This window comes from Pholcus phalangioides, unplaced genomic scaffold (assembly GCF_987345545.1).
Source record: "Pholcus phalangioides strain wild (caught in Gottingen) unplaced genomic scaffold, Ppha-v1.0 ptg000022l_1, whole genome shotgun sequence".
NCBI lineage: Eukaryota > Metazoa > Arthropoda > Arachnida > Araneae > Pholcidae > Pholcus > Pholcus phalangioides.
In genome coordinates, this window is record NW_028301615.1 from 3,316,613 (window position 1) to 3,341,616 (window position 25,004).

The 25,004-nt window shown below is 38.6% G+C and overlaps 1 protein-coding gene across 2 annotated transcripts in view; it reads left to right on the forward strand.

Annotated features, from left to right (window-relative positions):
• LOC149069357 (protein spaetzle 3-like) overlaps nucleotides 1-24,760 on the forward strand; it is a 46,048-nt gene extending 21,288 nt beyond the window's left edge. Inside the window, exons 2-6 of one of the 2 annotated variants that reach the window (XM_089249876.1) lie at nucleotides 4,644-4,768; nucleotides 5,406-5,456; nucleotides 8,129-8,359; nucleotides 10,336-10,461; nucleotides 20,415-24,760. In XM_089249876.1, the coding sequence (XP_089106002.1) occupies nucleotides 4,644-4,768; nucleotides 5,406-5,456; nucleotides 8,129-8,359; nucleotides 10,336-10,461; nucleotides 20,415-20,586 (705 nt within the window). In that variant the 3' untranslated portion in view covers nucleotides 20,587-24,760. The remainder of the gene's footprint in view (nucleotides 1-4,643; nucleotides 4,769-5,405; nucleotides 5,457-8,128; nucleotides 8,360-10,335; nucleotides 10,462-20,414) is intronic. The other variant, XM_089249877.1, reaches the window with a different exon arrangement.
• Nucleotides 24,761-25,004: the final 244 nt, after the last annotated feature.

Consider the following 25,004-nt stretch of genomic DNA (forward strand, 5'->3'; position numbering starts at 1 on the left):
CTAATGGGGCTCAGCCTTGTATAGAATGAGGATGACTAGAGTGATTTGAAAAAGTGTCGCGGGCCAAAAGTGTTTTTATAACGGGGCGAGGCATGACCCCATTGTGAGGGGACGGGGGGAATAAAGGGCAAACAGTTTCCCAACCGAGGTTGTGGGATGAATTATATAAAGTTTTTTGCTTTTTACTCAGTAAATTTACTATAGAGTGGCCGTGAAAAATTATGGTTTAGGGAACCCATTCAAATTCCTGTCTTGGGGCACGACCTCCAAGACCTATAATTTTGAATTTTTTTTTCATTTTAAATAGCGTAATAAGATTATGAAAGAGTTTTCTATAGGTCCGATCTTCTTTGACAATTGTAGCAAATTTTCTAAACATATTGGCCTTTTAGCAATAATGATAATCTCGGAAATAAACTATCTAATCTAAAGTACAAACAGGGATATCCTGGTCGGGAAGAAAAGATTGATTCAATAATAAAGTATTTTTCAGGTGAAATATGTCTGTCGCTCTTAATTCACATTCTTATTAATACATTTTAGGTTTGAGTTCGTGGGGTCATATCAATTAATTACTCCAAGGGCCATATTTGACCAGGATGGGAAGGGCATGGGTTGGGCTTGGATGCCATAGCCCCTCGCTCTGAAAATTCATATCATCAGTAATTAGTGGCCGCCTGAAGACTAGAGAATTCCCTGGCGATTTTTTTTTGAAATGATTGACAAAATATGAGTTTTTATTCTTTCTTACATTGAATTCTGTTCGAAATCTCATACAAATACAAATACAATGCCACAACAATCAAAATGCCCAACGAGGTGGCTCATCCACTACGGTTCCCGTATTCTGCCATTAGCTGAGCCGATACTCACTATACAAGGAATTCGATGACGAAAAATGTAAACCTGAGCTCACCTTTTTTAGCTTTCATAACTTTACGTTCGGAACAAGACCACAAGAAGAAAATTCCAACCACGACGTCTATAAAGGAGTGTAAAGCGTTAGTTGTAGTATAATTTGGAGAAGAAAATCTTTTTTATTTATTTATTACATGTGTGAGGCCCAAGGCGGCACCTTGTTTGACTCTACGTGGGGTCGCTATTCGTACTAATTTTTACTTTGTTCTGAAATCCAAAACCATTGCTGTATATTAAAGATTGTCGAAGTTAAAAAGAGAAAAGGCCATATTAAATTTCTATATGGGCGTTTTTCTTTCAATTCGTTCACACATTTTGTCATCGTGATCGGAATAATCTTATTCTGGATTGGTGCACGAAAAAATACACATTGATCACATACTCTATTACTCTTCATACATTAAAAGTACGTTATTACGAGAGCACATAACGACGTGAAAAATTGTCGTTATAACACCCCCTGGCAGTCGAGTGGTTAGGGTACTAGCCTCTTACTATGTAGGTCTGGGTTCGGACATGGATGTCTACTAACAAATTTCCTGGACGGATCATGCTGATCCCTCAGTACGTGAGGATCTCGTTAATCTTTAAATAATGTTTGAAAGCAGATTTCAATTCTTTTTTGCTCTGCAGGTTATAAATTGTGGAAAATTTCTTCCTGGCTAAGTATAATTGCATTATAATCGCCTCTCAGATCATTTCGTTCTGGTATTAGCGATGGTATTATCTAGTATTAGCTCGCAATATCTGAAAGGTTGAAGACCCTGGTTTAACTCATTTTTTATCGCTCTTCCAATTCGTGACCAAATTGCACAATTTTTTTATGTGTGGTAAAAAAATTGGTTACTTTTAAATAACATATTTGAGAAGTTTAAAAAAATTGGACATTAATTTAGTATGTTTTTCTTTGCCATTGATGTAAATTTCCAATTAATTAACTCGATTTATTTGAAATTATTGGTAATTATAATTTTTGGAAATCTCTGTACCATGTGACCAAAAAAATTTAGGAATTTTTTTTTTCTATTTTCTAAAACTTTATTTCTGTTCATAATCATGAGAAGAAAGGGAGGAAGAATTCCAAATCAAAAATCAGAACAAAATCTCAAAAAATTTAATTTTTGAAAAGTCACAAAAAAAAAAAAAAATTTCTTGGTAAACAAATTTGAAAAAATACTATGCACTCATTAGAACTGGGGCTGCTCCGATTAATCGATTAATCGGGTCGGTTAATTGATCAGTTGTTAATCGCAGCTAAAAATTTTAGTTGAGTTAGTCGACTCGATCAATTCGATTAAAATACTCATCAAAATTTGTGAATTAACTTGATTTTTTTGAAAAAACTGATTAGATGTCTCTCAAATCATGTTCTACATAAAAACATTTTGTATAAGTGACCATATTTAAAATATTTGAATTAATATTTTGATCAAATTAGATTCAATGAAAACTGGTAATTAACAATAAAACTGATAATAAACATTAATAAGCTTCACGAATAAATCAGCATCAAAAATGATCTTGTATTTAATTGCAATGATCACAATACCAAAGATTTTACGTTTTGTTGGGAAAGTTTGCGCCCTCTATTGGCTCAACGGAGATCAAAAATAAAATAACTAAATGTGCGTATTGAAGTCAACTTGAGTACTTGGAGGCCTACTCTCAAATGCATTTATCTTAACTTAGTAACATATGTTTTATTAATTCCAAATGTTTCATTCAATAAAAACATTACGTGTATTACCACCTGCCGTGTGAAGCGTGATATTCGATTAAGTGTGGAAAAGTCGTTGAAATTATAATATTAAGCGGAGAACTTTAATATTGCTTATACGGGAGAAATTTTGGTGGCGGAGGATTTTATCCGTTATCCGATTTAGCGAAGAAGATTGTACCGTGTTTTATTTGTTTGCTTGCTCTCTACTTTTATTTTTTTTTCTACTGGAAAACTTTTCCGGATCGGATGGAACCTTTTGACTGGCCGGAGGCTGTGACGATTTAAAAGAAAATATTCGAATTATAGGATAATAAAGTTGGAGGATGAGATTTTCTCATTCTGTTGTTCCGGCCACACACAATCCCTTACTCTGTAACATCCCCCGAAGAATGTGGCGTTTTGCAAAATAGGTACAACAAAAAACATTTCAAGTTCTTATGGATCGTTTCTCACGCTTGTTTCTTTTGATAGCACGCGGCGAACAATTTCATCGTCATGTTACGTTAGTTGCACACAATAATACTTACTTTACCTTCTTCATTCTTTCCCCTGCATTTAAAAGTCGCTCTTCTCATCTTTTTGAGGAGCAGCGTTTTGTTCGTTTCTTCCCGACCGACGTCGCATCACCTAGAAATATAAAAAAAGGTACATATACTCTCACATAATAGTAATAAGAAGAAAGAGGGTAGAGAGGAAGAAAAGTGTTCTTTTCTTATTTTTGCCTAGAGCTTTCAGCAATGTTTCACCGCTTGTGATGTACCTCCCACCAAGGCATTCTTTACGAGCACCGAGAGAATTTTTCCTCCCACCCCGCATTTCTTTAATGCATCGGCTCTTTCCATTACGAGGACGAATATTCACTATCCACAAAGTGTGTTTTCACATGCCACCAAGAAAGAAAAACAATACAGAAAATAACAACAACCTTAGTTAATTTATCTTTCAACTGGAAAACCTTTCTCCTCTTTATGATCGATTATTTTCTTATTCCCGGCAAGGCTGTGTTTTCCTGAGTTCGAGGTGCAGGGCCCAAACATTTTGGGATCCCCTTGAGCCTAATTTATATAGAAAATCTTGTACAGTACATACATGCGTACAGTAGAACAGCTACAGTCTACTAAAAAAATGCACGGATCAAATAGCAAAAAGAATCCTGATCACATGAAAAGATACTTGTGGCATGCTTTGGGTTAAATTTACGTAACCAACTTTTACAGTGAACTGAGTTTCACATAAGGGACACCCCGTTAGTGGACAACTACCGTTAACGGACATTTTCTTTTCAATTACGTCGACGGGTCTCAATGTACGTATTTTCTTATACATTAACGCGGACACTCCTCGGTAGCGGACAAATTTTCGGTCCTAAGTGTGTTCGTTATCTGGAGGAGCTATTGTAGATGGAGATCCTCGACTTACAGCAAAGCTGCTAATGTTCCTATGCGGAGTTGATGGAACCTGATCAATTATATCGCTCCCCTGATGCTAGAAACATTAATGTGCAACATTCAAGAACTTGGAAAACGATGTTTGTGAATGTTTACTTTCCCCGTAACAAACTCTATGGAAATGTTATTTTCCTAAAATAATTCACTTCGTTCAAATTTTTTCAGCTAACATGATGCAGAGTATGTAAAGCTTCACATAAAGGTTTTTTCCCCAGAATTTTATTTAATAAATCACACTTTTCCTGGAAGCACTTTCATCTGGAAGCCATCTTAAAATCTCTCTGAAAGTTCAACTTCAAGTGATGCTCTCTGATGAAAGCTCCCAAATTTCATACTTACCATGTCTCTAATTCAAAACTTACATAATCCTTTAAGTTAGGGCTTGACACCTTGAGGTAAAAAAAAAAAAATTCTACAGTGAGAAAAAGCAACCCACTCATTTGTGACAGCAGGGTCTGAAAGGGTTAAGATATCCAGATACATGTTTTACGAGTAACATGTTCGCGAAGCAACTATTAATTAATTTAGTGTATTCATTTCCTTTTTTTTTCTTTCAGGCGAGCTTGACGATATTTGCCATCGCGCTTTGGATGGAAGTTTGTGGAGAAATCTTGCGAGGATACCCCTGCATAAGGCGGAGAAACCAACTTTATTGTCCATCACCCGGAAATACATATCCCAAGTAAGCATTTCAGATACCGTTATCTATCTTCCAGCGTTTCAGCTCAATAAGTAATTGACAAACGATCAATATACAATTAAAATAACATTTACTCATAACGACGTAAGAACTAGAAACCCCCTTCCCCGAAGAAGCTTCTTATAATTTAAAAACCACAGCGTATATAGTGAACAAACATAATTATTACGTTTATTTCGCCGCGGAATATGACGTTTTATTGTACAAAAAATAAAAATAAAATAGTATTTATTTCATTCCAAAGAATATTTTTGAAACTCAGGAAGGGGTTTCGCGTTTCTTTCTTGGATTTTCTCGATTATCCGTCGCGTGATTAGTTCGATACGGATTTGAATTTTCCTCATTCATCATGATGTTCTTTTAGTGAAATACTGAAGCGTCGGAATCTATACGATTTAAATTAAAAAATCAGCATTCTATTTGATAAGAGTTTTGAGTGAAACGAGAAAATTAAGCCTGAATAAATAACGAAATTTTAGTGTTTGATTATGGGGAGGGAGGTTGGTGTTTTTATTAGATGGGGGAAGCCCTGCTACTCTGATGACAATGTCGAGAAGCTAATTAATTTGGTTGAAACACAAAATCTTGTGATATCTTCTTCTTCTTTTTTCTTTCCTAGTGGAACGAATGAGGAAGAAGATCGGAGTAGCAGGGACAAGAGAAGCAACAGGTGAGAAGACGTCTAATCAGTTAATTGTCAAAAAATGCATTTGGAAAAAAGAAAGTGAAACGTAAAAATGCTTATCGGAAAAACTATTATACGTATATTCACATACATCGGTGCGAAATTTTATTTTTGCAAGTTAGAACAACGCCCGTTACTGATGTCTTTCATCTTCTTGAAATCCAACAATCCGTCAAACAGGTTGAGAATTGTCAGACGTGTGGGAAATTCAAATTCTGCTCAAAAAAATATTCCCAGAAAATTTTTTCGTCTTTTTTCTGGTATTTTACGTTTCCTCAACTCTTTCAGTGCTGATGGTACTTTGAAGTACCACTTTCGGTGGTTAAAAAACCTTTTACTTACGTTGTTAGGTGCTGGTATTTTGAAGTATAAAGGCTATATAACTACTAATACAAACAAACACTTAGTGGCCTCAAGGGACTAAAAACTCCTTCCAGTGAACACAATTGAATTAATTTATTGAATATTTTTAGCGAAAGCGTTACTATATTTATTAGACACGTTTCACTGTATTTTCGTTTGTATATTTCTCAGTGGCTAGGAAGTACCAATAAATGATAAAGTACCAATAATAAGTACCAAAAGTACCTACAAATAAAAATACCAATAAGTAATTATGGCTTTCTTTGTTGTATAATAAATAGATTCATTATTATTCAGTATATTTGAGAATTGGTATTTTTTATTTTTATTGTATAAGCGTATAGTGCTGACGAAATTTCCAAAACCAGGTTAATAAAATCGTTGGGCACTAAATACAATTTTGTGAAAAAAAAAATTTTTTAGGCCATACTTTGAGATAAATGACAAAAAGATTTCATGATAATTATTTCATTTTTCCATAATGCGATACTGAAAGGGTTAAATGTGTAGCAACACATTTATATGATATTTTATAGTTTTATTTGGTAAACTTTAAGCAGGAATAAAAAACCAGCAAATCCAAGACATTCTGCTCAGTTTTTGTTGCGTTGGCATCAGTGTTATCCAAAAATATAGTTTGAAGAGGGATTTCACTCCTCCCCAAAATTTTAAAGGTATTTTTGTAAAACGAGAAGTATTTTTTTTATGAGCGGGAAATAAAGTATTAAAAAAAAATTGCCTAAAATATTTAAAGGAATATTTTCACTCCTAACGAAATTTGGAGTGAAATTGAATTTTGATGCGTATTAGATGAACACTTGTTGGTATTACTTTTATAACAGATTTTCACTCCCTTGTCAGTTGATGTTGACAACGTGTGTGGTGCTCGAGCAATTATATATTGCTATGATAGAAGATGTGCGTTTCTCTACATTTAATCGATCAAATTAGATATATCACGAATTCCCAAAAAACTGTTAAAATTTTGATTGATTTTGGAGTGAGTATTGTCAGGAGTTTTTGCACTGAAAGAGGATTACACCAGCCTTTACTGTATTAGGAACTTTTGTAGTTGTTCAAGTACAGGAAAAAAAAGTAAGGTACTGCAATCATTTTGTATGGCAAATGCTATAAGGCAAAGTTTATGATAAAGACATTGATTTGTGGAGAAGATAATTAAAAAATTTTTTTTTCCCTCAGAATACTTATGTTACTGCTGTAGAAATGAAAAACATTCTTAGACGGGGTGGTTTATTTAATTTCTTCAATTGTCCGACTTCCCCCAAACAAAATAAAAATTAATGTATGGCGTTTAAAAAACAAGGTAAATTTGGAATTGAACATTTTCTAGAATTGCTTTCTTTTTCAAATAATGGTTTTTCGTTTTTTTTTACTTTTCTATTCTAGTCCAAATCATTATTCTGTGTTTAAAATATATTTGTTTGCGCTTGAAATGACATTTGAATTTTTTTAAAGCTTGCGTTTTTTTTAAGGTTATTTTATTTTTATTGTGTGTGTGATTCTTGAAGTTCTCTTTCTCGTGATTTGTGCTTCGTCCCAAAAATGTGCTATTTACTGTGACTTAAGCCAAGGTAAATCTCACCCCACACACTTGGTGAGTATTGCCACCAACAGCTTCTACTTTCACACGTATAGGTATTCCTCAAAATTTGAAATTATAAAAATTAATTGTACATTAGGTCTTGTAGAACAATGAAAAAAAATTGCGTTGCTCTAAGTTGAAGGGCATAGCTACCATGTTACTATCATATACTCGAATTTCTTGAAATTTTGGCGATTCTCACCCCATCTCACAGTATTTGAATACATATTTCGAAACCTATTTTTCGTTTTACACGTATGAATTCGTTTTCAATGGAATTCCCGTTACACGTCCTTTCTTGACTTGTAAATCAAGCTTTTTAGGTGGTCTGCCGTATAGCTTATACAACATTATCTCAGAACTTCATTGTTTCGGAACGCGATATGTTCGGACGACGAGAGAACTTGGTGTTTGCAATAATATAGTGAATAATTTAATAAGGAATGATGGGAAAAAATATTAGCATCCAGAAGAGGCGTGTGTTTTTTTTTCTTTATTGGTCATAACATTTCTCCCCGTCTTATGCTTGCCAAAGAGTATAGAATAGTTGGGAACTACAGGTCCCGGTTTAATTTGGCCATTGGTGTGCATGAAATCCAAACTTCCGAATACATTGCAAATTTCCCACATGATGTTTTTTGCTCCTGAATTCGATAGACTCAGAATTGATGGGCGTTTTGTTTGTTTGCAGGGATCGTATCGAGAAGTTTATCGACGAAAACAAAGCGTTGGTGAAGAGGATGGTCGGCGAATATTCTTTCGGTGCCGGTGCATCGTCGGATGACGGTGACAACAACAGTGCCCCAGCATTTCGCTTCGATCAGTTCGAGACCTACGACGATTACCCTCTTCATCAACAGCAACAACACGGCAATCGAAACAAGAGGGCTCGGACATCTTCGTACGGATCGACGCCAAACAAGTAAGAATAAGCGTGCCACGCATTTTAACACTTTCACTACTGACGGTACTTTTAACCCCTGCAACATCCCTTACATACGTTGTTGGCATTTCGAAGCATAAACGCTGAGTAACTACATTACGATTACCAGATGACAGCACTAGTGCGGGACAACTATTTTCTAAAATATGGTTATTGATAAAATTCAGTTAGATATTTCGCCCCTGTAAAAGTGTTTACTGAATTACACAAAAATGTAATACAGTAGAACTCTAAGTTCGAACATCGTTGACGCACAGTGGTGGTCGGCTGAAGTTGGTTTTTTTTCTGTGGTTTTCCACCTTCAAGGAGTGGATGTGAGCCGGTCTCTCATTTGGAAAAATCTCTACGCAAAGAACAGTCAGACCTTCGACATGGCACTTCATAACATGAGAATTCGAGCATTTGCCATTTTTACTTGAAAATATGGAAAGCAGATGGCGGCACTGGCAAGAACATGAAACAAGTAGAACACAACACGCTCAGACAACACGTTCCAACATATACCGATTCGTTAGAAATTCCTCAGAGGAATGAGTACGAGGTGCATCTTCAATTAAGATTAAATAGTAATAGTAGGAAACTAAAATGACCCACAAAGAAATTTACATGATAATTATTTAATTTCTTCATAATGTGCTACTGGAAGGATAAAACGAACGCACCACCTTTTTAAATCGACGATTGGGGCAACCAAGAGTATCGGGCAGGTGATTTCATTTAAGGTACAGTCACACGAGAGTTTGCTAGGGAACCCTTGCTATAATTAAAGATAATAAAAGTCTTTGTCAGTATCCGCGGTCGTCTTGGGCGTCGGGGAAGCAATAATTTTTATGGCTTTCAATACAAAGGCAACGGAACGAGCGTCTTCCTTTGAAAATGACCGAACAAGTACGGATTACTTCACGCCGGCTGTGGTTTTTGCGGTTTATGTCCAACAAAGACTTTTATTATCTTTAGAATTTTATTAACTTTAATTATCTTACCAAGGGTCCCCTAGCAAACTCTCGTGGAACTGCACCTTTAGATGATCACTGTTTGGCAACTAAAACGGTGACGACAAAAATGCGCCTCGTAAACATTCCCTCCAACTTCTAACCAGAAAAAATTTTGATCGCTCCAATTAGCACACGTGCATGTCTGGGGTCGTGCGTGTTGCGTGCCATCTAGCTTCCGAAATCGAAGTGAGAATCTGGTGAGTAGGTGGATTTTTAAATTCAGCGCAAGCAACTCGATGACAAGTGAAACTATCCTGTCATTGATTCATCAAATTATAATTGTTCGTAATATCCGTTTAATTTTTTCGCCCCTTTTCTTTTTTGAACAATGATGTTGAATGAAAGGTGTTGCCAATCTCTGTAACGGGCCAATGGCCTACGTGCAAATTAATGCCGGATTTGATTTGAACTGCTTTCTATATCTCCTGTCGCATCGTGATAGACTCGCATTGCGAGGATCCAATTACGCGGTATTGAATCCCGTTCGTACCACAGTGGTGGCCCTGTATATCACTATTATGGACGTAATTTGATACCATTTTATTCTCGAAGATGTGAACCTCGTCGGAATTGTGTATTGTGATTCAACAGTGTGTGTTTAGCACGTTATGTGTTTCGGAGGTGCTGCCATCTGTTTTCTAAATCGAAAGCGAGAGATCGGCATATTTTTCTAAGTGTAATTCAATGTTGCAGATCTGCCGCTCACCGTGAACCTTTTTATGCTACGTGTCGAAAACTTACCCCCGCATATGACAATTTACTTTAACCACACAGTATTAATTTAGGAACCAACGAAGAAAAACCGATTTCTCCCCGATCACAGAAATGTGAAAATGATTTGATGATTTTGAATTTAATTGGCGGTAATCGGCGGTTTGAAATTTAATTTAATTGGCGGTAAAAATATGTGTTTCTGCGTGCATTTGATTACATTTGGTGAATATTTTTTGAACCATTTAGGATCGATGCCTGCGAGTCAGCGGTGGAGATAGTCACGCCATATTGGGCATCGAATAGCGCCGGTAAAATCAGGGCGATCGTCAATACTCAGCATCTACAGCAAGCCATACAGCAGGAAGTCTGCCAGTGAGTATTCCTTCACATGATTATACACTATGCTATAGGAACAAGTTAACCCGTATACTACTCAACCAATGGCCAGTGGGGTCATCTGCTGTGGTCCCGGTCTCAAACATAATTTTGTTAAAATGAGCAAAGCGACACATTTAAAGTTTACTCTTAAGTGGCTCGCGACACATTTCCAGATCACTCAAGTAACCCGCGACATATAGTATTTACAGATCACGGGTGGCCGGTGGCACGGTTTCAGAGCACTTGAGCTGCCCGCGACACATTTCCAAATCATTTGAGTGACCCATGACATATTTAAAGATGACTCAAGTGACTTGTGTCACAGTTCCAAATCACGCAAGAGACCCCACGGCACATTTATTTATGACAACGTAGCATATTCACAGATCACTTTAGTGGTTCGTGACACAGTTCTTAGCACTAGTTCGTAGCACTTTAGCGTTCCGTGGCACGTTTTGAATGAAGTGGTCCGCACGCTCCTAAAGATTGAGGACCCTTGAGTTAACATGCGAGCACACAAAGGAACTTCACGAAGGGGCTTCCATCATAACTTTGCACCACGGTTAAAATCTATTGGTTACGCCGGTGGTTTTCAAACTTTTTGCAAACCGCGGCTCCCTTGATCTTGTCATCGTTCGTCCGCGGCTTCCCTAGAATAGTCCAGAAAGAAATACCCTTCCCACAAAGTACTGTGACACATCAATGCATCAATTCCTCGCGACGTTGTTGACCGAGGTTAGCGTCGCCCCCTAGGAGCCGAGTCGCGACGCACACTTCGAGAACCATTGTGCTATTCTTTTTTTTGTGAGGGGTCCTATTCGCTTTGTTCAGATATTCATGACGCTTTGAGATGGTTCTACTACGCCATTCACTCAGTTTCGTGATAAATGAGGATTCATCTATAGGAGAGGTTCTCTCTTCATATCTTTCATTTTTGAATAGAAATCAAAGAGTTAATGAGGCATTTCATTATAACGGGATGCCTTCCGTCAAATGAATCATGATTGGAGAAATTGATTTTGTTGTCGTTGGTTTATTATTAGTAGCGTTGTGGGGGCGACGAAGATCGAATTTCCTCGGCAATAGCAGTGAGTTTGAGGGAGGAGGCAAATGTTTTCAATGTTTCCCATCATATTTTTCCTTTACCTGCCGAAGGTCACAGGCAAAGGTCACCACGAAACGTGACCCGAATGTCTGTCTGTCCGTCGAGTTGTTTTCATTTTATTTCTGCCTGTGTTTCGACATTTTCTTCTCTTTTTTTTCCAACTTTCACCGTCAAAAGTTCACGAAGCGATAAGTGGTTGGTCTCTATCGCTTTTCGTAATTCAAATCCTTTTTTTTTTTTGCTCAATATGGACGACGTTTCATTTTCCTCCCGAGGATCGTTCGTTGCCCACACGTAGCAAAGAAAAAAAGCCCACAATCTCGTGTCTAATTCGAGAGGGAGTTTCCTTCCCTCCCATTTTATCTCTGCTTAGTTTTTTCGGACAAAAGAAAAGTTCAGGGTTGGGAACCTCGGACAGCGAAAAGCATCTGTGGTCTCTCTTGAGACATTTCTTCTCCCTATTTCAGTCGAATGCAATCAATTGTTGTTCCATACAACAAAATGTAGCGATTACTGGACTAACGAACACCTCGACTTACGAATTTTTCGGCTAGCGGAGATTTTTGTCGCGATATTTCTACCCATGGCCCCCACATGGGAGGGGCTGACAGGGCTCGGGACAATTCTAATCATTTTTTGAATTTTTCACGCTATAAATTAACTATAGAAGGGCCCGTGAAAAGTCTGGCCGGGGGGGGGGGTGGGGGCGCAAAAGATCTCCGCCTAGGGGCCCTGCTCTAAGATGTGGGGGCCATGTTTCTACCTCGGCTGACGGATGTCTTGGTGGACATGGATGTGCACACGTTCAGCAGCGTTGTGAGTTCAATTTTCGCACAATCATCATCAAGATTACTGACACCTGAGCCCCGATTAGCTTATACCTCCCCCCCCCCCCCTCCACTCCAGAATCACATTCCTCTATTTCTCTTTCAGAAAGCTTTTTAGCCATTTTGTGTAAAATGAATGATTAGTCTTCATTTGATTCAGTCTCCTAAACTTTTTGTTCTATCGCCCGCTTCTTCAGAAATTTTTTCTTTTCATCGCCCCCAACTCAAGTAAGCCCATAGGATCCTATGTTAAATAAGTAGGTTTCATCGCCCCCTTGGACCATTCCATCGCCCACCAGGGGGTGATGTTGCCCACTTTGGGAAACTGATTTAATTGGTAAGCATTGAGATAACCGGAGGAGAAAAATTTTGAAGGGTTATATATTAATCAAGTGAGGTACCTTGAGACTGCTATTACATATCAAAAAAATTATTGTCAACATTTGAAAAAATACGAGATGTTGCACTTCAAGGAACACACTGACTGGAATAGGGATATAGACTATATCCAGTGGGATATAGGTGAAATAACTTCTTCAGTGACGCCACGAGCTTCGCGCGGAGACCTTCTGCTATAGATGGTGTTGCTCTCGCACTGTCTTGAACTACCGCTATGTTTTGTTGTGTTCAAACATTACGGTTTCGACCGGGTTATTTTCTGGTTGCAACTGACAGAGATTCTTCGGATTTCTGTACCAACCTCGAAACTGTTGTTGCGGTAGAGGCATTGTCACGTCCAGAGTTCACACGCGAAGTTTACGGACAGTCTCTGCGTAGAAACTCCCCGTTTTTGTATAATGAGTTTTCACAATAAGAATGCGTTGCTGGATACCGAACCGCTCCATTGCTACAAAATTCAAAAACGACTAATGATCATCTAATCGGAGTGATAGATAACGAAAATGATATTAAAATGGCTGCCAATCTTCAAAGAAAAAAAAACACGCGCAATTAAAAAACGGCGTACTTTACGAAACACCCTTTACCAACAACACAAATCCAAACATTATACAGGGTGTTCCATAAGTATGACCTGTTTTGAATATATATATATAAATAAGCCGTGTTAACAATTTCGGCATCCAAAAATTCATACATTATTTGAGAACGTACAGAAATGCCGAAAAGTATCTGTACAAAAAAATATGTAAATTAACGATAAAAATTAATAAAAATTTCGAACAAAATAAAATTTTAAATAAATGAAAGAAATAATTCTCCGAAACAAATTGGAATCAGGACCTAATGAAAGAAATTGTCTGAGAACTAATGAAAATTGCAAATTCACGAATTGAAAATATAAGCAAAATAACTGACAGAGAGAGATAGTTGCAGCACTCGTGAAAATTGAGGAAAATGAAAGAAATACCAAAATCTAGAATTGAAGAAAATTCAGAACGAATAAAAGAGGTAAGTGCAGAACTATGTATATTTCTTTCTAGATAAAAAAATGCAGAATTCTAGAATTTATGAAAGAAATTATCGTTACTGTAAGTGCGAGGGGCCCCTTTGCTACCGCACCTGTCGCACACTCCTAAGGACGGCTCTGTGTATAATATTTCTTGCCGTGTTATTTGTAGCGTGGGTGTTATATACACAGAACAAAAAACGGAAGTAACATGAATGGAAGAAAAAAAACTTTTTAAGAAATATATAATTTGTTGATCTTATTGCTGTTGAGCTTAGTGTTCACACTAAACTTTTTGATCGGATTCGTGGATTTTTTATTTTGTTCCCTAATCTGTACTTGTATTAAATTTTGGTTGGTCCAGAAGTCAGGATCTATTTCGATGGAAATATACAAAAAAAGCTGTTATGGATAGAGGTAAATGAGACTTGAAGCATTTGAAAGAAAAGGTTTTCAAAGTTTTCCTTTACTTCCATCCTTACTTCCCATTGTTTTTATATAACACCCATGTTACAAACAACATGGCAAGAAATGTTTTATTGACATCCTCCGTGTCACTGAAGGTGCTTCTGCAGAAATTTCTTTAGTTAAAGAATAAAAACTTTGAAACCTTTTCTTTCAAATTCTTCAAGCCGTTTGTCTCTATCTTTAACGAATTTTTTTTTATGTATATTTTTCAAAACAGTTCAGGACCTCTGGAACATCCTGTAGTTTTGATTAGTATGAATCGGGGTCGGCTCGAGCTAATTCGCCGACTCTAAAGGTGACCCTGGTGAGAGGCTGAAAGGGCTTCATCTCAGGGGACACTGGGAAAAATCTGATTTTTTATTAGTCCATGGCTGCCCACCATTCTGTACCAAACAAAACACATTTGACCATGTGTACCGATTTTGAAGAAACTATCCCATTTTTTGGTAAAGGGTTATTTCATAATTCTTTATAATTATCTCAGATAACTTTTTCCACATTACAACTCTCATTGATGAGCTGTAACGTTTTCCACATTTTGAATTCGAACTTTTTAATTAGCCTCAAATCTTCAACATAGAGTTGAACCTTGTTAACTCCAAAGTACCTACTCCAAGGTTCCCAGGGCAGAATTTGGATAGTGCGAGAGTGTTATGGGGCTTCAGGCTTGGATAAGTGAGAACCTGAATTTTTTCTTTGCCTTTATTTGACAGCTCCTGAAAAATTACTGGGTGGGAGCACAAAAATGCACATTTGTCCCGTGTGATAGAGTTCATTCTCATTTCTGGTACTACTGCTCTAGGAAACCCCATCTATTCCTTAGAGGCCTTGATTTCTCCTCTAACGCATGTTCTCTCACTTTTTCTTAACATCTTTATTATCAAAAGCGATAGCGTGTGGTATTATATGAATTTTTCTATTATTCCAAAGTTTTAAAAATTTATGTTCCTGAAAGGTCTAGGACAGAGGTCTTTAACCCTTTTCCAGTCGTGAGCACAGCCTGTAGCCATCATGAAAATAAGAGCACCCTTACGGTAAGTTTGACGTAGGGGGGATGCATGAAATCAGGATGATTTTTTAATCCTTGAATGCAATTTGTGCAAGGTGGTTTAATTGGAACGTTGATGGCAAGTTCTCACGAGCAACGGGTTGAAGATGCCTGGTCTAGAGGACCGCCCATTGCAACACTGTCACTCGTGTGCACTGCACTCTTTGCTTAAGCCGCACCTGGTATGAATAAAAGGGAGTAATCAAGAATTTTTCGTTTAGTTGTGCTGCACTTTTACACACGATATACCGAGTACACCGAAATTGGCGATACATCAATGCATTCTGGTGATATCACAGAGCACTGTTTTTCCAACTTCACAGCTCAGATTCGTAAATATAATTTATTTTCCCGCTATCGTGATCAGAAGCGTGAGCGCATCGTGTTGGCGAACGAACCCACCTGCTTTCTGAGTAGAATTCACTGTCTCATTAGTCCGGCCGGGGTACGTCATGACTGTGAGCCGATCTCCCGTTAAAAAGTCTGGCCACAGAGAGCAACAGGCCTACAACGGTACAAATTTATCATAATAATCATAATACTTCACTCATAAATAGAAAAATTGATTTCAGATGGCAGCACTGTAACAAGCATTACCCAAAAACAAACTTCAAGTTTGGTTGACAACACATACACGTACAGCTTCCAGCATGGGCCCAGGTCTTCTTCCATCAACTGCTTAAATCTGTTCATTGAGACAGAGCGGCGGGCCATGATCTACTAAACCAGACATGCACCTCGTCCATATTCCTCTGTGGAACTTCTAACCAATTGGTACATGTTGGAATGTGTGCGTATGTGTAGTGTCCGCGAAGTTTGTTTCTGTGTAATGTTTGTTATGTGTAGTGCTGCCACCTCCTATCAAATTTTTATAAGCTGGCCTTGATATGATGATCTGGTCAGGAAGGGCGTATGTGATGAGCAAGAGAGGGAACGGATTTCCTAGCTCTTTACGTTCGCGGCACCACTGGGAACGAGATTAAAATTTCAAGTATCTTCCCGACTCCTGTCGAATTCAGAGTCACTTTAATTGTGCTATCAAACTACTGTAACAAACCAGCACATGGGCGGAGATACGAGGAGGCATGTCCCCCCCCCCTCCCCCAGCGTCAAGGTAAGGTAGGTAAAGCAGACTAATCCAATGTAATTGGATATATGAATTGACATCATCATCACCATGCCTCCTAAATACTAGAGAGTTTTGATAATACTAGAGTTTCACTCCCAAAATATCTCGCAGCATCTCCAGCCAATTTCCTGGCACTTGAACATTAGTAGTAGTGAAATGTGCGTTTCTGGGCCACACATAGAAGCGTCTATGGGAGACGTCACATTTTATGTATGTACGTATCACAAAACGTAGCTGATCAGATTTAATCGAATGACGTGCTGCCATCTAGGAGAAGAGAACAACGAAACAATATTTTTTATTCGTTCGTGTGCTTATCACTGAAAGTGCTTCGCGCGTGTATTAGAGACTTCTTTTCCGAGTAAAAATCAAAGAAAGGCGGTTGAAAGGATCGACATGAAAGTTTCGCGTCTTCAGTGATCTACTGGTCATATGGCCAAAAAAAGGATACAGTCATTTTTATTACCGTAATCCGGGGGCACTAATCATGAAAATAGATTCATCCTTGCCTAATGGTTATTGTAATGAAAATTTCCCTACAGTGTTGTGAGATTTTGCCCGACAGGAGACATCATCAGTTTTACCTCGCTTAACGGTAAAAACCAAAAAAAAACTTTTTAAAACTTAATGACAAAAGACAACCAACAAATTCTCGTGTGGGCGCGGTAGCCCGGTCGATAAGATGATCGCTTAAAGTACCAAACGATGTTTAGAGGTGTCGCGAGTTCGATACCCAGTTCGTCCTTGTCAGAAAACTTTCCTGACACAGGGGTACAACAAAAAACGGCGTCTTGACCGCAGCAAAAATTGCTACCGCAGGGAGTTCTCCCATCGAGGGGTTAGCGCACCAACCTCTCGATGAGTATGAAAAACAAGCCTGCCGTTCGGAATCGGCAATAAATTGTAGGTCCCGGTCTAGTTAGCCCTCATGTGCAGAAAATGACCGTGGTGCGACAAAAATGATCAAATGATCAAATTTTCGTGTAATAAAGGTAGCCTCTCGAAATTGCTCTCCAAGTCTTCGAAGAAATCGCGGTAATAACTATTTGGGGACTTCTGAACTGGATGAAGTTCAAAGCGATCGCCACTGGATTGTGAGAACGCAACTTGTTTCTAACTCTTGACCTGCTGCAGTGACGTGGAATTCCACAATGTCTCAGTGTAGTGTGTTTCGGCCTTTAGATAAATGATGCAATGGAAAGATTCTGATTGAATTTCCTTCAATTTCACTGTAAATCTTAGAGCAAAATTTACATTTTCGTCAGGACGAACCCGCTCTTTGCCACTGCTACGAGTTTGTTCATATGAACTTGATATTTTTCCCAAGTGAATAATTTGATACAGTTTGTCACGATGTCACAGAAATATCTTCCCTTGTTGTAGTTTCGTGAATGGCAAACGTTTCTAAAAATTCTTCAGCGATGTTCACATTAGCCTGAAGAGAGAAACCACGTTCATGAACACCCAAAAGTTTCTTCGAGTACTATGGAAAAGAAATGTACATTTGATAATATTACTTCCAAACTGGGCACGTAGATTATCAGTTATTTCTGTTATTCTTTCGACACCAATATATCTCTCGATACGAAAATATCACGAAATACTTGCACGTATTGACAGACATTTTCAGCAGCATTTATAATCCATTTCTTAACCAAAGAACCCTTGGAATTATTCGGCTCATGTAACTGATTTCATATACAGGGTGATTCTAAATTCATGAGACAAACTTTAGGAGCTGATATAAGACACTTAAACAAGCATTTTTTTATCGTAGAATGTGTCGTCGAATCGTAATGGCAAAGGCGGTAGAGGGTTTGTTTTTAAAGAATTCTCAACTCACTTCACCAAAAATAAATACCACATTTTTCCGATGGATTTGCTGCGATATGTACCATCAACCATTCGAGGGTGAATATGCACCTACGGATTGGATTGGAGTATGTTTTTTATTTGGTGCAAGGACCATCAAGGTTATGCTGCTCAAAACAATGAGCGGTTTAATGACTTGCGATAGAATTTGCGTTACCCAGGCTGCATCATGAGAAGGCCTATCACATTAAAATACCCTGCACCCTCATCATTTTCAAAAATCATTTTACATATTTGCTATCCCTGAGTTTTTCCTAATAATCTCCCAAAAACGGCGCAAAAGTAGCCAGTTTTACGGCTAGTAATAGTTTTTGGTGGCCCAACTCGTTGTTGATAGAAAAAAACAGTGTAGGGATTTGTTAAATGTGTAATCGTGGGTTTCCCTGAAGAGAGTCTAATCGTAAGTCGACGTCACGATGTCGTTGAGGTTTTTTTGGTTTCACTAGTTTCTCTTAGGTCTGTCTCTGAGTTGTCTGCGGAGAAATTATTCCGCTATATACACACATACATGGTGAGTGGGTGGTGAAAAGAACAGGCAAAAAATAACATCAGAGAGAGAAATAATAAAAAGAAACGCGGGGATCACGATCAACCGGGCACGAGAACAAAAGGGAGTTCATCACCATTCCTCGAACAGAAAAGACACGAGCTCAAGCTGTGGTATAATGCGGACTTGAAAACGAATAAATGCAAAGGGTCGCTCTTTCGAGGGGCCGGTAAAGACCGGGGTAAAGTAATCGCGCAGTTTGCGAATCGCGACCACCCACTGGCCGCTAACAAAGGATTAAATTATTCATTCCTTTTGTTCTTGGAGTTATTATTATTCGTTTTCTTGTGGCTCTGTGGGTACATCGCTATGAATCGTCCCACTGGCAAAAAAAGAAGCAGATTGAATGCAGGATAAAAAAATGAGAAGAGCTCAAAGAAAAAACAGAGACAATTATACTGGAGAAGTTTGTCACTCCATATTAAAAAAAAAATCACATGCAATATATAACCACAACTAAATATATGCTTGTTTGACTTATCAAACATCCCATACCCAGTGGCGGATTGAAGTCGGTCGAGGCCCCGGGTGCAAAAGAAAATATTGGGCACCTTAAATGAAAAATGTGTGAAGAAACTTCGTCCCCGACACTCCTTTCCCGACATCTCGCCCCTAGCACGTTTCACCCCCGCTACATTTGGCCCCGAAAATTTCACCCCTGACATTTCGCCTGCCCAGACAATATGAGCGACCCAGTGAATGATCATATGAGTGACTCTATGAGTGATCAAGTGAGATGGATACCCTGGCATTTCAGCTGCCCTCACCGAATAAGTGACCACATGAGTGAACATATGAATGATGGTATGAGTGACCGAGTGAGTTGGAAATTTTGACACCTTATGGCATTTTGCCTGCTCTGATCATATGAGCGACTGTATGAATGACCGTATGAGTGAACATAAGAATGATGGTACGATGGTTACTCATATGGTCAATCACTGTGTCACTCATACTGTCAACCATTCGGTTACTCACTCGGTCACTCATACTGTCAACCATTCGGTTACTCACTCGGTCACTCGTACGGTTAACTACTTAATTAATCATTCTCATCGCCATTCACTCAATCATACAATCGCTCACGTTCATATACTCATACAGTCACTCGGTCAATCATGTGGTCCCTCATTTGGTCACTTGTACGGTCACTCGTTTGAATATTCATACGGTCATTCATTCAGTCACTCACTTCGTCATTTATACGGTCACTCATTCATAGTAAATTTCACACTCATTTGGTCACTCACACAGTCAGTCACTTATACGGTCACTAATACTTTCAGGGCAGGTGAAATGTCAGGTGTGAAATTTACGGGGAGGAGTGCGAAATATCGGAGGCGAAATTTCCGGATCCCGCCCTGAGTGTATGTGTGGTCCTAACGAAATACTTGTTTCGTGTTCTTGCCGATGCTGCCATCTTACTTCCATAATTCGAATTAAAAATTGAAAATTCCCGAATTTTCATGTTTTGTGAAGGTACTTTAACGTTTTGTTCCTTTTGTGTATTTTAACATGTTTGTTTTGCGGTTTTTTTTTCCAGGGCAGTGCAGACGAAGAAATGCAACGGCGAATGCAATTGCGAGCAGAAGTACAAGTGGCACAGGTTGTTGGCCTACGATCCCGACGACGACTGCAAGGGTATCTTCATGGACTGGTTCCTGTTCCCTTCGTGCTGCGTCTGCCGGTGTTTGAACCCGATCAAACAATCGTGATTGATGCTCACCATTCATCCATTGCGACGAAGATCGAAAATCCCACCGCTCATCCTAATAACGGAGAAGATAACGGACACAGTTTATGCGCGCGCGTTCGTGTGTGTGCGCACGATCTTGAACAACCAAAGATTGATTGCACGCGAATCCTTTGCGAAAGGATCAAAAAGAATGACACGGTGAGAATTTTGAAGACGATTCGTAGCGCGATTATTTGTGTGCGCTCGCGACGGTCTACTGCTCATCTCTCTACAACTATTGCGGCTGTGGGTGGATCAGATCGGTGCGAGACAATTACCTTCAACCTCTTTACGATCGAACTCCAGTGGAAAAAATTCAAACAAAAGTTCTCAGTGTTTTTTTTCCTCTCTCTTCACCATCGCGAAGCTTTATAGCAACCCTATATTTCCGAAGATTTTTTCCCCACGCATGTAATGTATCTTTATATACATGTGAGAGCGAAAAAGAACAAGTAGGGTGAGGGCGAAAAGAGAACTATGAAGAAAACTTTCTCATCTGCAGCTTATCTGTTCTACTTTTTCCTTTTATATTTATTTTTCTTCCCCCCTTCTTCGTTCCTCTAACGTGCGGTTAGGCGGTTATTACGAGGTTACCATATTCATCGCCGATTCGTTGAATAGAGGTAATCCAAATTTCTTGTCAAACGCTTGTGCGTGAAGTGGTTAAGGAGATACTTTGATCATCCATTTTCCAGTACGTGCGAAGAGAACATCGTACGTCACCGTCTTACATATCCAGTACGTATACATGGCGTCGGCCAACTGCATATCTTAACTTATTAATAAATCACACTATTTCACGATCTCTGCATGTTTTATTATCATTCAGAAGAGGAATAATGTGACACTTCGTACAATCATAACTATTTATCATATTTTATTGAGAGCGATGGACGTTTGCTGCCTGACACGTGGGGATCCTAGACCTTATTGTAAAGAGCATATTTTAGTCCGTTGAACTAAAACGCCCTGAATAATGGAGTTAGTAGTTCTTTGTTACAGCCGGAAGGCTGTGTTATAAATCCGATTTTTAGCAGCCGTAGGAGTGGGAAAAAAACAATTTTACCAAAGATAATATCATATAGATTCTTAAGTAAAACACGTGACACACTATATAATATTATAGACGAGACCTTAGTTTAAACATAAAAAGTTTCAAATTAATTCAACGATTAGCTTAAAAGTCATAATTTTTTTACTAAACATCTCCGAAAACTGGCGATTCCATTTAAATATCCTCCAACCTACGATACGGCATTCATTTGAATATCCCCGGACTTGAAAATACACGGGGTTCACTCATATATATATATATATACATCAGAAACACATTTTATTTCACATCAAGGAACATTAAGGACGGAAACGTATAAATGTGCAAAGAAAATCACCTTTCAAGGAAACATTTTTTTTGTGGATATTATGCTGAGGTGAACTCGGAAAGAAAAGTCATCTTGTCTCCGCCGGGACTCGAACCCAGGCCCTCTTGCATACCTGGCATGGTCACCCGGTATGCAAGAGGGCAGGGTCGTGTAAGGAAGGCAATGTCGTGTTTCCAGTGGCGTAGCATGGTAGCATGCTTGCCCAGTATGCATAAGGGCCTGGGTTCGAGTGCCGGCGAAGACAAGATGACTTTTCTTAACGAGTTCACCTCAGCATAATATCCAGAAAATAAATGTTTCCTTGATATCTTGGGCTGTGAAAAAGCCATCTATCGCTCTCTAAAATCACCTTCGCCTAGCAAACTAATTCGTCCTTATCTCTCGAGAGCCCCTTTCTCCGAATATTTTTTCTCACGAGGAAAGAATCCGTCCTCAAAAAATTATGAAAAACGCACACGCCCCCCGCCCACTTCTTTTTCTTTTTTTTTACTCTTTCCTCGAACTTCTCTTTTAAAAACTAGTCCTTTCTCTTTTTGCCGATCTCTTTGTTGTCTGGACTGGACCTGACGTCACTCTAACACTCTAGGGTTGCGGGATTCATTCTTGGCCTCTATTGACGTTCAAAATATTAATATCCACAATTTTTTTCAGGTGACCCACGATAATTCCACCGGATTTTTAAAATATTTCCGTGCACATTGAAATGAGTAAAATTAGTGGAAATTTTTAAAAACCTTTAGAAGACGTCACCTTGGGCCCCTTTCCTTGTTAGTGCCCCCCCCCCCTCCCATACCCGTCAAATCAGTGTGTGAGTTCCTGTATTACAGGATATCCAGCGTTTCTGCCGCCCAGTGCTTCAATATAATGTACAAATGGAAACACTGGTTAAATACAGTATTCACACTATTTAAGTTTGCGCCGCACAATGATCAGCTATTAGATTATGATCAACATCTGTTTACGGGAATGAGCGTGACTGGAGACGGATTAGAGGAGCAGCCACGGCTCGCAGCCTGTATCACCGCAGTCTTTCCGCAGTTAGTGTATCCTCAGAGTGCAGGCGGGCCTTCAATATACTTACATGACGTAATGAAAAATTCGGGCATCAGCCATTTTCATTTCAAAATATGGGAGACAGATGGCGGCAACAGTTCAACACGAAAATTTCTGACAACAAAAATACACTGGGGCCACACGTACATTAACAGTATTTAACATGTACCAATTCGTCAGGAATTTCCCAGAGGAATGTTTTTGAGGTGCTCGTATGGTCAAGCAGTAGTAGTAGTTGTCTGTATCAACGGAAAAAAAAGCTTTCCGTAAGTAAGATTTTCGATTGCAACGTGGGCAAATCATCTGATGTCCATGTTGATATAACAACAGAATTTGAGAAAGAACAACCTTTGCCTTGAAGGGGTAATTTCGGGAAAGAGAGGTGTGACTTATTATTATAATTTTGAGCATTTAATGCAGCGTCGGCGGTATGAAAACTTATCAATGGTGGTTTATAGATGAAGAAGGATATGCCATCGACGAATTGATACCAGAGACTTAAGCCCATATGTACAGGCTGCATAGGTAACAGGGTGTATGACATTTTACTGGTGAATCGTTGATCCTAGAGGTTAGAAAAAGTAGCCAAATAACACGTGGTACTCAGATGCGCCATTCATGTTGCAGAAGTTGCATGGTTATTAAAATAAAATTGATAACTTTTTATACAGTCCCCGTGTGCCCAAAACTCCAATTAGAAAGTTATTACACTGCCTCTCCTGATGCCAACAAAAGAAATCTCACGTTTCTAAATGTAATATTTAATGAAGTTATCCAAATTTTAGCCCGAAAAATAAGGGTGTTCCTCATATACGTTAAAATACGCTAAATAGACGGTAGCAAGGGCACCAAATAAGTGGTAAAGATAAAAAATAATTGCAGGGAAAAATTAAATTTGGGAAAAACATTTTCGGGCCTGTGAAATTCAAACTATAAACGTATTGGATGGAATGATTCGTAGAGGAAACTGTAAGTTTCGGAACCATTTTACCGGTGTGGGGCTCATATATGCCGGAGGGGCACCGAAACGATGTCGCGCACGGTTGAGAATTTTGTCACCATCCGAAAAAGAATCCGAAGTCTTGCCTTTTACGTATGAAGTGCAGAACAGTATGTTAAACGGGTGGTCATCTCTCATCGGTGTATGTATGAATCAACAGTTACGAAGTCATCGCATCGCCCACTCATGAACAAATTTGTGGTAAGTGGAGAATTCCGAAGGATCGAAGGTGCCTTAATAAACACACACACACACGCTCGCGCATTTACAGTGTATATATAGAGAGGAGGGAACTGGCATCTCTAATATTTAATTAAGTGTGGAGTCAACTACGAAAAATATAAACCTCATTTTTACACGGAATTTGTTCGGCGGTAGTTCCTATTTTATTTTCGCTTTTTTTGAGGCCATGTTTCTGTTAATTTTCATTTATACATACATTTTCATCGTCATCGTTGTCATCATTATTATCACGTACGTGTTGTATACACCTTTTTTTCCGTAATTGGAATTTTTTGTTATATTATTATTTTTTTTTCTGTTGGTCATTATTTATTTCTCGATTAATTCTCCGATTCATTCGAACTTTTACTCCTTTATTATGAAGATTATTTTGCTATTCATTTTCTACCGAGTGACTTTGTAAGGGGTTGATCGTGTTCATCTGCCCTCGTGTAGTTAGCGCAATAATTAATAATAATAAAAAAAATGTATTTGTATCTTGTGTTGCGTCTTAGTGTCCGTAATTACTGCAATTCCAAGCGAGTAAACTATACAAACCAGAATATGGGTCCCACTCTGTCCCAAGGAGGGATATAAGTGGTTAACGAAGCCACGCTGGAGAACAAGAGGGAGAAAAAAGAAAAAAAAATCAATTGCACAGTATTTGTTGACCTCGATTTTAAAAAAAGTCTCTCCACATAGAGCAACAGGACTACAAAAATACAGTTATACAATCATTAC